General features: G+C 38.4%; 1 protein-coding gene across 1 annotated transcript in view; it reads right to left on the bottom strand.

The window, feature by feature from the left end:
* Nucleotides 1-12,789, bottom strand: part of Egfr (epidermal growth factor receptor) — a 330,748-nt gene extending 317,959 nt beyond the window's left edge. Inside the window, exon 1 of the mRNA XM_083121984.1 lies at nt 12,326-12,789. Coding sequence (XP_082978110.1) covers nt 12,326-12,404 — 79 coding nt within the window. The 5' untranslated portion in view covers nt 12,405-12,789. The remainder of the gene's footprint in view (nt 1-12,325) is intronic.
* Between the last annotated feature and the right edge of the window lie 408 nt (nt 12,790-13,197).

Genomic DNA, 13,197 nt, shown 5'->3' with positions numbered 1-13,197 from the left:
AGGATTAAGTAAAAAAAAATTAGTAATCATTTATATAAACATTACATACTAATCTTTACCAAACACTTGCATGTGTGTATTAAGTGCGCGGTGGTTAGCATAGGTAACCACATTGTAAGTGTTAATAATTATGAAAATAATAAAAATGAAGAAAAAGTCCAAAGGCAATATTTAATTTTCTCCCCAATATCTTACATATAATCAATGTTGCAAATGAATATCTTGAAAAAAACATTTCCTGCCCCTTAAAAAGAGTTAAGAACAGAACAGTCACCTAAATCTGTAACGCTATAGAAACTTCTTCCTTCTTTCATGAAATAATCAAGTAGAAGGACTTGACATGTTGTTTTATTTTGCTATTATTACAATATTAAGGGATTTTAATAGTCGACGGTCTTTCTCACTTCTGCCCTTTCAGCGTCTCATTTTTGTGCGCCCTCTCGGCTATAGCGTAGGATAGCCTAGTGGCAAATCTCCCCTCTGCTTATGACTAAAATGGCCAAAAAGCAGACACTATAAAACTCATGTGTTGTTCGCAGAAATGGTCTGAACATGTCTCTCAACAAAATCGTACATAAAAAAAGGGCAAATTCTCAGTCTACTAATATTATATTGCTGCTCATAGCGATGGAGTACTTGATAGACATGTGCCGAAACGTCACACGAACACCACAGATTATATAATTCCTACCAATCAAAGAAGCGAGTGAACTGATTATTTTACCCACAGTCGCCATCTTTAGGCGTGGTAGGACTTTTCAGCTCCCTTGGGCCAGCGCAAAAAAAAAATCCTCACCGAAGCAAAAATAATTGCTTCGTTCTCGTTTTCCCAGTTATTGGTGAAAACTCAAGGTCAGCCTCACTCCATTCGCTGTTCACGCAATACCTACCGTTCGAGCGACGATAGAACAGCAGCAAATCGCACACACGCACCCTTGTCCCATTGAGACAGAAGCGGATGCGAGGAACATCTTGCCCTTGAAGCTCTTGTGTGTGCGTGTGTGTGTCGGCGCAGATCGTCACACTTGAGTTCCCAGTTGGGCTGTTCACCTTCCTCCCCGGCTGCCTTGTTCCCACGACAAAACATTCTTCGCGCGGTATTTACACTGTGGAAGAGGGCGCCACGGAACTTTTATGCTGTTTTCATTTGTTTCTCAAAACCTCGCCTGTCTCAGCAACGGTTACTCAAAAAAGGGTCTTTCGTTTCGAACCATGGGCGTTGAGAGACGAGGGTATGTGTGATGAACTGGTCCATCGATTGATAATTGATTGTTCACGATCACAATAACCAAAGTAAAAACTGCGTTTGATCGAAAAAAATAGTGTAAGATGCAGGTCATATTTTCATATCATTTAATCCAAGGAATAAATGGTTTCACAGTTTTCAAACCTTCAAAAATGTGAGTTCTATGCGAGAATGAAAAACAGTTGTACTGAATGCTCCCTCTCATGGATCGAGTAGAAAAATCTTCCCAAGGATTATAATCAACAATATATAACTCGAAATCAAGCTTTTATAAGTTAATGATAGTTATTATTGAAAACTAATAAATCATACCCATGACAATTGTTATCATTCAAGTTTTATCAATAGCCTGACCCACTCTTACAGAAATTGATGGCGACACCTACATATATGCTGGATATTCTGTCAGGTCGTTACTAATGTTTATTATTATTAACTGAACATGTATACATAGGCACCGACTCCATGGGGCTTAGGGGGGCTCCCCCAATGTTAACGATGTGGGGGCAGAGCCCCCCAAATAATTTTGCTTAAGAGGATCTAATGTATTATTTTGTTTCTCTTGTAAAGTTTACTCTGAATTGTGCCACATGAACATAACTTTAAATACACATTTGAAATGTTCTAGACCATCAACTTTGGGGGGGGGGCAGCAAAACACATGACTTATTACTATATACTAATATGTAATTAACTATATACTAATATGTAATTATGAGTATTGTTAAAATTTTTACTAAAAAGAGTTTCAAAAGACGATGTGCATGAACTAGGGTAGTGGATGGGACGTTCGGGCTACAAATAGCTCTCACATGACATTCAGAAGGAGATCATTGATATATTAGGGAGATCTGTTTTGCGCTCCGTGGTAGCAGATATTAAAAGTCGGGAATATTTTGCTATCATGGTTGACGAAACTTGTGACATATCAATCCGTGGACAATTAATTAATATTCTGCATTAGAACTGTGAATACAAATTTTGATATTTTTGAGGAATTCATGGTCTTTTATGAGATTCCGAACACTGAGGCCAAAACTTTAAAAAGGGAGAGAATGAGTCATTAATTTATTTCAGTGAACAGAGCCCCCCAATAATTTTGACAAGTCGGCGCCCCTGCATGTATACATTATAGGAGATAAATTATGCATTGTACACTAGTTTGTAATAATAGTAGAATTCGAACGTAGGACCATTGGTGACGGTGCATTTTTGTCCAGATTTTTCTTTGCATGGTCAACTTGCTTTACCCGTTGTTACCCCAACCTTTTTGTTGTATCCCTTGAAGCTTTTTGTGGAGTCTTCTCCATCTACATTCAGCAGATTTTACTGAGTTTCCTGAACTGAATTTAGTCTTCCCAAACACGTATTTGTACAGAAAACTCTGAACTGGATTTAGTCTTCCTCCATACAAGTGAAGAAAACACTAGTGAACTCAAGTTTTCTACAAAAGTACGTATCAGGAAAACTCTTGAATGTCTTGCATCAAGCAAAGAACTGGATTAAAATCTGCTGCCAAACATGTAAGGAAAATTCTGCAATGCAGTTAGCTGTTTCACCAAAGACATGAAGAAAACCCTATATTGAAGAATATAATCTTGCACCAAACAGAATGAATGCATTGAACTGAATTAAATCTTCTACCATAAATGTGAAGAAAATCTAACTGAATTTTAGGTCAGAAAGTAAGCTCAGGTAAAAAGCAAAATGCTTAGGCTCTACCCATAAAACGGACTTTACAGCAATCAATACCATCATTAGGTATGACACAGCAGCAATTCTTCTGGTACGGAAAAAGCTCTCAGCACAACAGTTCCCATTGGTAGTATTGACCTTCTAATGGCGAGTCCCGATGAATATTTTTACTGCCACATATATTAAAACTAATGGCAGGAAGAAAAGAAGCGAATGCGATAGGAAACAGTGACGCCTCTTCTCCCCCACGTCTTGAAACCCAAGAGCAGAAGGGAGGGGGGAGGCTAAACTTCATGCAAAGCAACTCATGCGTGAATCCCTGGCGGCCGAAGAATTTCCATTGTGAGACCTTGCTGGCAAGAAACCGGAGGGGAAAAGAAACCTGGAACGGGCGGAGGGGAGAGGGGAGGCAGAGAGAACAGGGTGTTTCCAAAGCAATGGAACTTTTTTGTTCAAGGTGCTTGGGAAACGCTGTTGGATTGTACTATGTATTCATAAGGAGGGCTAGTGGATTTGTTTCGACCATAAATTGTGTGCTGCACACTTTTCTTCAACAAATTTGATGTACAAATTCAGAAATGTTACAATAATAATTCCTTCCCAGCGAAAAACATTTAGCGTCATTCAAAGTTAACTGTAAGCAAGGGACGGTAGCGACAGAAACAATGAAAGGAAGAAACCGAAAATGATCCCCGGGTGTTTAGACCAGGGTCGTGCAAACTATGGCCCGCGAGCTACGAGGTCCGCCTGCCTTAGAACACATTTTCTAGAAAAGAATATTCAGGACGGGTATTTTGCAAACTTGCAAGTCGACGAAAACACGTCTCTGTTTCTGCAACACTCCCTCGCACACGACAGTAACTAAACGATCAACACGGCCCGACCTTAAATACAAAGCTATAGGTGAGCAGTATGTGTCTAGAAGCGCACACGAATAAAATTACAATCCACGATGAATCGATGTTTGCACTTTTATTGAACATTGTTACTGAAACCTTGAATTGAATTGTGTATAATAAACAGTTATTTGTCGTGCTTAAATATATTTTTTATTTCGTATGTTGGCTCTGATTGAACTTTAACACACAACACGTGTTTGTGTGTGCACAAAATTTCTTAATTATATGTTTACAGTTTGTAGTTATTTTCCTTGCTTTTATGATTATCCAAATATTTTTGTGCATATTTTTATCTTTATTTTATCTTTTTTATTTCCTTTTATATTCTGTTTGTTGTAAATATATGTATACTGCACCATAACAAAGGTTAGGTGGGAGAACAGATTATGCTGAACTTCGGCTTCTGAAGAAAGATATTACTACGATTATCACTGGATTAAAGTAATAAAGGGACATTCACAAAGGAACATCCGTATTCCAGAATCGATCACTGAACGCGCTAGGCTCTGCAACTTCTACAACTAGACGCGGCTAAAAATGGCTGCTTTGCAAGAGATCTTGAGAACGTTCCAGAACAATTAGCTGTAAAGACCGTAATGCAACGCTTTCCCATGAGAATGCCTGCCACCACTCGACTGGGAATGTCGTGTTGAATATCTGCAGAATGATCAGCGGTGTACAGGTATTCGCAGTAATTCTACAGATGACTACATAATATGCCTCAGACCAGAAACAATACCAAGGGGGGGGGGGGGGGGGGTGGGGGAGAGTCCGGGTCAGCTGGTTCCAAAAACTGTCCGGATTCGGTGAGAATATCTCAATTTTCATTTCTGTTTTGTTTATTTTACATCGCTTTCTACACTTGTTACAAATTTCCGTAAATTTACATTATAGCGTTAAATTTAACAGCCAATGCTTATTAATTTCCAAAACTGTTTTCATTTCAATTTGAATATTTCATCATGCATAAAGATAGATAATGATTATAAATTCCAGGTGTGTGCAGTAGTGTGCTGCATCGAGGCTTTTTGGCTTGATCGTCTAATAGTTCGCACGGATGACGCTAGATGGCTTACGGAATCGACAGATTCTTCGCTCGAGCGATTAACGCTCGAACAGGCAAGCGATCGGTATAGTACTTGTACGATTATTGTCACATTGAAATGATACTTGATATTCTATATATTCGAGCGAATCACGCTCGAGCGTGGGAGATTCGAGTTTGAGCGAGCGAAAGTGGTCCAATGCAGTACTCTAGTGTGCACCACAAATATATTTTTGCAAACTGAGGCATTAAAAGTATATTTAATAGGTTAACTATGTGTCGATCGTGATACTGAAAATTGGCGGTTTTAGACCATAATTTCTTCAGTTAACTCTTTACGGTGTAGTGGTTAGCGTAAAGCCCTGACGATGTCAGAGGTCACACAGTCTCGATTCCTGGTTGAGCAATGGATGTGTCATTCTGTGTGACGCACCATCACTTCATAAGCAGATAAAAATGCAAAGGCCACACATTCGCGATATCGTTCACATTGGAGTTCATCGTACATGGTCGAGCCCCCTGCCCCTATAGCCATTTTGCACTTCAAGTGCTCGCCAGTGTCAATAGCACTCTTGCATCTGATACTTTTCTAACCGTCTCGGTGGACGAGTGTATTCAGTGGTCGACTCACGAACTCACCACCATGGTTCGAGTCCCGGTTTGGGTATGTGTGTTGTTTGTGAGTGTCCCTTCATAAATATCAAGTCGGTGGCGAAAAAGCTATTCCAAGAGTTATATCTACGCACCCTGGCGGCTGGATTCTTACGCTTCTTTTTTTTAAGTACTCTACGAAAGTGTACTCAATGTAACTGAACAAAGTACGAAAACGAGAAAGTTTCAAGAACTCGATGTTACTAAAAATGTCGGTCAGATTTATTTCTGTATAAGAAATTAATGTAAGCCGAAACATTTATTAATGATTTTTATATGTTTTATCTAGCTTAACAATCAACTTAAATGATCAGCTTATATCTGCAACGTGAGGAGAAATCCACAATCGAATACTCACTGTTCTATTTTTTTTAATACTAACATTTTGACAGGACTGAAATAAATATGCGCCTTATAAGAAACTGTGCCCACTGTACAATGTTCCACTACCGAATATCGAACCCAGGTCCTCTTGATTACAAGCCGACGGCGTTAAAAATCATCCCTAAAGCTTCAAATGGCCCGCAATTCCCTGATAAATCTCGGTAGTAATTATACATGCACATACAGATACACACTGACGAAGAGCCGCAAACCACTTCTGATACCTCTTTGACATTCAGTGACTCCCGGCATAAAAACTCATTCCCATGTGTAAAAGTCATCATCATTAAATATCTCTCCTCGCGACCTTGCCGGTCATTTCTGAGCGTCAGCTTAGGCTCCTCCCAAAATGCCTCTCGTTCGGTGAACCCAAAAACTATCTTCCTTTTTTTACACATTGCTACCGTTTGTGGAACCCATCCTCGCTACGACACGTTGACCTTCACCGAGACCCCCCCTCCGCTCCCTACATAACTCGCAACACAAAAGACATGGCCCAGAATGCTGCTAATTTGAAACACAATCGGTGGAACAAAAGCGTTTAGCACCCTGGGAGACAAAACAAACAAGGTAGACTCTTGTCTACAGCAAACGGGAATTTCAGAGACAACAGGAGCAGAAAATGAATCAGGAAATATTTCAATAAGGCGTGATTTAGTTAAGTAATGTATTTTTGAGCTGGTTTACCACCTTCCTTGATTACTAGCGAAAAGAAGGTGAATTGATAAAAATACGGGATATGACCAATTACAAATAAAAATTTATGCCTTACCCATGATTCGAAACTAGTTTAAACCGCTTCGCGATTTTGAATACAGTAAGCAATTCCGGGGAATAGATAGTCATGTACAAATATACAGAATCATAATTCACATAGCTGCTATTGAGAACATTTACGTGAAAAATCAATTATAATAGGCTACAGATACAAGTTGGACATTTGATAAGTCTAAACCTCATAATGTAACTAACTTTACACAGAATTTATTAATTGTCAAAACACAACAGTCGTAAAACGAATCTCAAGCATTTTTTCGCATTAAAAGTATTGTAAGTACTTTGAACTTTGCTTTTGGTTATTAAGATTTAACTTTTATTAGTGTATAAGGTTTTGAGCATAAGAAATATCACGTATAATATGCAACTATGCATGCAAGAAACAAAGAGGAATACTGATTTAACATGGATGCAAAACTCTAGCCGAAAAAAAGCATTATTAGTTGAGTGGTTTGAAATAATTCGGAAGGTGGCACTAGTCAACGACTCAAACCCACAGAGGTGTGAGTAATTTTGCAGTTTTATCAGAAAACAGTCATTACAACATCTACTTTACCTGGATCGGGTCCGAGGGGATTAGAAACGTTTATCGATAAAGAAGTAGCATTCATATGACGTCACATGTTCGTACTTTTGAAACACACTGGCTAATGGACTTCGCAAGAGCATGGAAAGATTCATTTACCTTAGACGACACAAACAGCGTTGCCAAGTTATGCTAGCGACAGATTTGAGTCGAAAACATTATTCGGGCACGCTTGTATTATAAACATATTACCCAGGATTCTTTCATTCCGCTGACAGTACGTACTAGAAGGGATAGCATTTTTCTTGTTTACAGAAAATCCCCAGGATATTATTTTATCATTATAGTCTTCCTAAACAAACACCAAATGTTTGAAAATACTAGTAATGATTGCTGAATCAAGATATTGTCAGAGGTTAACAGAAAATAAAAAGATATATTTTGAAACAAAAGTAGGTTGAAACAACACTCCCCTCCACTACTTAGGTAGACATTTACCGTTCTGTCCCTAAAGACAATGATTAGAGTAAAACGGAACTGGAGTCTCTCCCCGATAGTGTAGTGGATAACAATGTCACCTTCTAAAACCTTTTTTTTAGTGGAGCTGAAAAGTGGAGTTTGGTCGAGAAAGAATGCGAAAAGTCCAAAACCAAGAAAGAGAGAAGTTGAAGGGTGATTCAACGGTCGTTCAGTAACAAGAAAACTTTGAGGAAAAATTGAAAACGAGAGTTTAGCCCACAGACATTTATGAAATATGTCTGTGCACTACGCCCAAGGTCGTCTAGATGATAATAATGACACCGTTTAGAGTATGCTTTCTTTTTTCACAAAATGTCCAAATGGATGAAAAGATATTTAAACTAAAATTGATGCCATGCTGTACTATTGTCGTCGTAATCAACAAACATTGTGGACTTATAAGAGTCACCATGTATTTTTTTTTTAAAAAAAATCAATCAGTGGATACATATTTATTAGCAAAGATTTCGAAAATACAACTGTCTCATTTCGATCAACATTGCTATTTCGAATTCTGAAGAAAAAAAGTTTATAATTTTAAAATTCACACTAACATTCTTATATCTTTTGCACTTTAATCTTCAAGAAGTTCCAAAGAATTAAATGGAGAGAATATGACCCTTAAAGGGGAGTAGGATATGTTTCTTTTAAGAATCATCCTCACATTTTGCCACATTATATTGGGTTGTTATGGTTCACACCAACATCCATTAGGAAAGCAAACTTCTCGTGGGCACTTTGGATCAATCGTCATGTCATGAGTTGCATTCCCTGTTTTCGATATTTGCAACAAAAGAAAGTCTTACGGCTTTACGATCGAGGAAGGAAAGTTGAATGATCCCTAATCACATTATCAGAAGGCGTCACAGCAAATACATCAGAATAATCGCAAGAAACCATCTGAGCTTCAACAACCATGGTAAAACATGTAACTAACTAATAAAGAATTTTCGGCCTTTCCATTTATTAAGAGAAGGTGCTTCACTTGTTATTTTCTGAAGAATTAAAGGAAAAACATTCTGCATTGTAGTACAATCAAAGGTGAGATTCTGTTAAATATACCCCTGCGGAAAACTTCTAATATAATTTTCTTACAATGTACACGTGATGCGATTAATGTTAATAAAACATTAAAATACTGACCAAGGCAGAATTTATTGTATAGAAAATATATAGCCTACACTCAAAAGATAACGTTTCCACCTTCTAACAGGGTATTCTTCAGCCGAATATTCCTTGGTCAGTATTTTAATGTTTTATTAACATGGAAGCAAGGCCTAACAGTGTTACCATTAATGTACGTTAAATTTCCTTGGAACTTGGAAAGTCTTCAACTGTAAAAAGGTACTGCAACACTGTATTTTTGTGCAAATTTGTGAAGGCCTCCAAACTACGTCACACGAAATTACCGAGCACATAAAGCGTACATGGTTCCACCTGGATATTTCCACCTTGAACCTTGATTCCAAGGAGTGCAGTGTATGATAAGAACCGGAATGTATCGTAAATGCTTCAAAACTTCATACATCCATGGTTCGTTCTTATCTCATTTGCACTTTAATCTTTAACTATTCTTAGCAATTATCCAACACAAACATGGGAAAAGGCTGTTGTCTCTATACAACTTCAAGATGACAAGAGTACAATTAAAACGTTTCACAAGCACACAACAAGTTTCACAACTAATTACATTTACGCCAATGCAACGCTATCGATGAAAATCCTTTCTTCACTTGAACTGTTGTCAGTTCTCGCAGCACCTGTTCTGCTAGTGAAATCTAGTAATTGGTTGGAAGCCCTGGTCTAAAATCCTTGCAGGCACCGCCAACACTGAATGGGGAGCAACAGGTGTTCCAACAGCGAGAGTCGTCCCGCAGGGAATTTCTTGTCAAAGCATGGACGAAAGCAAGAAAGGCGCGCTGTAGCAGCTTCGTTCACAATTTCAAACACTCAAGTCGGAAATGTTTCATAACGCAAGAATAGATTTTTGTAGGTAACCACAGCGCATGTTGCTAGTCTATGCAAGATCCTGAAACGCACAGAAGAACGAGCTTGGATATAAAGCAACAATTCTCCGAAATCGATGAATTTCTTTGCTTATAATATATATTGTTTTAACTTATATTTCTTTAAGCTACATATAATTGGACATAGATTATTCTATCGACTTGTAGTACATATGTACTACATCATCTATAAATTTTACATTAATAATACGTGTACAATATTCTGTTGTGTCGTAAGCTAGTACAGTCACGGACACTTCTGTGTTGTAGCAGCAATGCTATTGACTTCAATGGGGTCATTACAACTCAGAAGTGGCCGTGACTATACATGTAATTCGAGTTTTAAATCATTAAGAGTTAGTTATTGGTAAATTTCTCTATTGTAACATTAATTGGTATACTTTTATAATTGTGCTCCACTGTACAACACGTGTATTAAATACGAAAAATAGTTGTATTATATATATACCACATACTGGCATAATGTTCACAATAAGTGATACTTTCTCTTTTCTTTGATTATTTCATGTCTATACATACACACTATCGACAGCCTAGCACTTAAAGAAAAAAGTTGAACATTCGGCAGCAATTCAGAAGAAAATATTGCTGTAGTGTAATTCTTACTTTTCAAGGTATCTTTTTGCTTAAAATTGTTAGCCAAGTTCCACAATAGTTTCTCAAAATTATCTTTCTTTGTTCATGAATTGGGGGAGGGAAGACTTAGCCTCATCAACTCATGTCTGACGAAGTGTGTTCGGAAATAAAGTTTACACACAAATAATTCGGACAGGAAGTAGAACCTACAGTTTAAAGTTGAATCTATGACACTGGACTTGCCCTACTGTGAATTGATTGATTGATTTCGTGTTTTAAGTCCTCTTTATGCACAGTAAGGCTAATCGGGACTGGACGTACAGTTTAAAGTGGGATCCGAACCACTATGTGCCTCCACCGGGTATCGAACCCGGGACCCCCCTGATTACAAGGCGACGACGCTACCACTCCGCCATCGGGGAGGCCATACTGTGGCCTACACGGGGTTCGGCGAATCGGAACTATGGACCCAGTCGTGCCTCTGTACCGTACAAATCTGTCTAATTACCATCCGCCCAACTGATGACAACTTAAGAATTCTAAGAACTTGCACCAATCACTACTGGACAGAATGAATCGCTCTCTTTATAAAAAGGACTGAAAAGGAATGCTCCCTTTCCTGGAAGTTGATTACACGTTTTTTTTTAACGACTGCAAGAAAGAAAGGGAAAAAATGCAACCAAGTGGCTACGGTTCACTGTTTTGAAGTAGCCTGTGACTGGCGGGTGGATTTTTATCGACTTGGATAGCAGTGTTGACAACCTCGCACACAATGAAGTTCACGCATAGACCAGGCATGAAGTCGTCAACTTTACGTATTAGTCTGCAATATCAACGATAAGAAGCACAGGCTTTTGGTGCATTACTCATGCGACTATTTTCGGGGGAGGGGGACAGTGCCCTTTACTAAGTACCACATGTAAAAAGGGTTTGTGGAAATTGATTTCTTCAGCGGCATCTTAGGCAGCGATGGTTGGTATATTAACGATTTCACCCACCTCCCCCAAATTCGTTCCATTTGTTTTACTTTACGTCGCTTTTCTACGTTTTATGTTAGTCGCGACGATTGGGATGAATGATGATTCATTCCAACACAATTATACATTTCGGACCAAGGTTCGAATCGGTGACATCTGGCTTCGTAGTGGTTGAACTGACCACTCCGACATGAAGATCGGTGTTTAGGGTCCCGGGTTCGAGTCCTAGATAGCGCATGGGTGTGCAAGAATTTCTTCATCCAATTATTATTCATTCTGGTAGCCGTGATTAGACTAAGAAGAAAGGTGGCAGCATTGAAGGGGGCCTGGATGGGCCACAGTTATCTAGAAAAGCGGCTTTTACTTTATTTTTTTTTACAAAATCGACAGTCTATTTATTATTGTACCTCTATACTTAACTATATTTAATATTCTGCATCAATTTTCGATTTATTTATGAGAACTTTAGTGCACCTTATCTACACTTTTCATCATTTTTAACAAATATATCAATTTGGGATTTCCACCTCGCCCAGTGGTGTCAGCGTATATAATGAGTTTCTGTGGTAGTATGTAAAAGCTCTTCATTCTCTGAAGTGCATTACATTCTCTTGCAATTACTGCGAAGAAAGCAAAACACGATTATCCAACTTCAGTCTGAAAGCAATATTCACAGGTTGGTGCTCCTGTTTTCCTTAGGTAACGAAGCATAAGAGCAGAAAAGTTTTCAAGCCTGAACGAAGAAGTGGAACTTTTAACCGCACGGCAAACGACGGCCTCAAGAAACAAATAAATACTCGGAGTTGCATAATAACCAAACACACAAGTCAATCTCTTACATGAAAAGCAATTTGCTTTTGTCTTTCTGACATGTATCAAATAATCCCGGTGCAGAAAAAAGTATATTAAACTCGCAAGGAATTGAGGCTATTTCGTATAAATGCACAAGAAAGCCCTGTCGTGAATGTCATGCTAGACAATACAAACTAGACATCTTACTTACCTCTTTCTTCGATTACTGCCAATGTGGTCGTCCAAAAAACCGCCAAGAAAATCAACTGGCTTAGAATTATGAGCCGCATTTTTATCAGCTTAGCACAGTGACATTTCCAAACAAAACACTTCACTACAGATATCTCCTGTACGTTTTCTTTTCAACACTATCCGTAATTGCAAACACGTAACAATCTTATTCACAGAGCGAATCAAGCAAGTTCGACAGTTCCCATGCACAAAAACACAAAATCTACACTCTTGATAATCACCACAATTATTCAGTAACAGTTGACACAAACAGTTCTTCAACTTGTCACACTTCAACACTAAGATAAGCTTCAACTTCGACACAGCTGGAACCAATACAAGGAAGCAGATAATAATAACAAAATGTTTCGGAAAGTAAAAAAACAAACAAGAATCTACGCTTGTGCAACGCGCACTCTGTCGGCCTCCCACACAGACACAAACTGAATTCGTAGCAGCCACGGTTCTTCGATGCGGACGAGCTTTCTCAAGATCACGACAGATGGCGGGCTTGTCAAGAAGCTGCTCGGGGAGGCTAAGAACCAATCAGAGGGCTATCGTTGTAGCAGAGAAGGAATACTTTTTTTTCGGTTATATAAGCGATTCAGCAGTGCTATTGCAGTTACTTGTATAATGCAGTATTTTTGAAGCTACAACTTATTAATTTATTATCGCTGTGATGATATATATGATGAAAATTATATCTTTAGCTTTAGTGGCGGAATAACAACTCTTCAGGGCTACTGCTTCATTTTATACAAAAAACAGGTTTACTGAGCTTTAAATTATGTAAATAATTGTAATCCATACTTATTCTTAGGTCTTAGCCTATTGTACTAAAACTTGAGATAC

This window comes from Lepisma saccharinum, chromosome 5 (assembly GCF_977018435.1).
Source record: "Lepisma saccharinum chromosome 5, izLepSacc3.1, whole genome shotgun sequence".
NCBI classification, from domain to species: Eukaryota; Metazoa; Arthropoda; class Insecta; order Zygentoma; family Lepismatidae; genus Lepisma; species Lepisma saccharinum.
The sequence above is the reverse complement of the archived record's forward strand: the minus strand, read 5'-3'. Positions and strand labels throughout refer to the sequence as shown.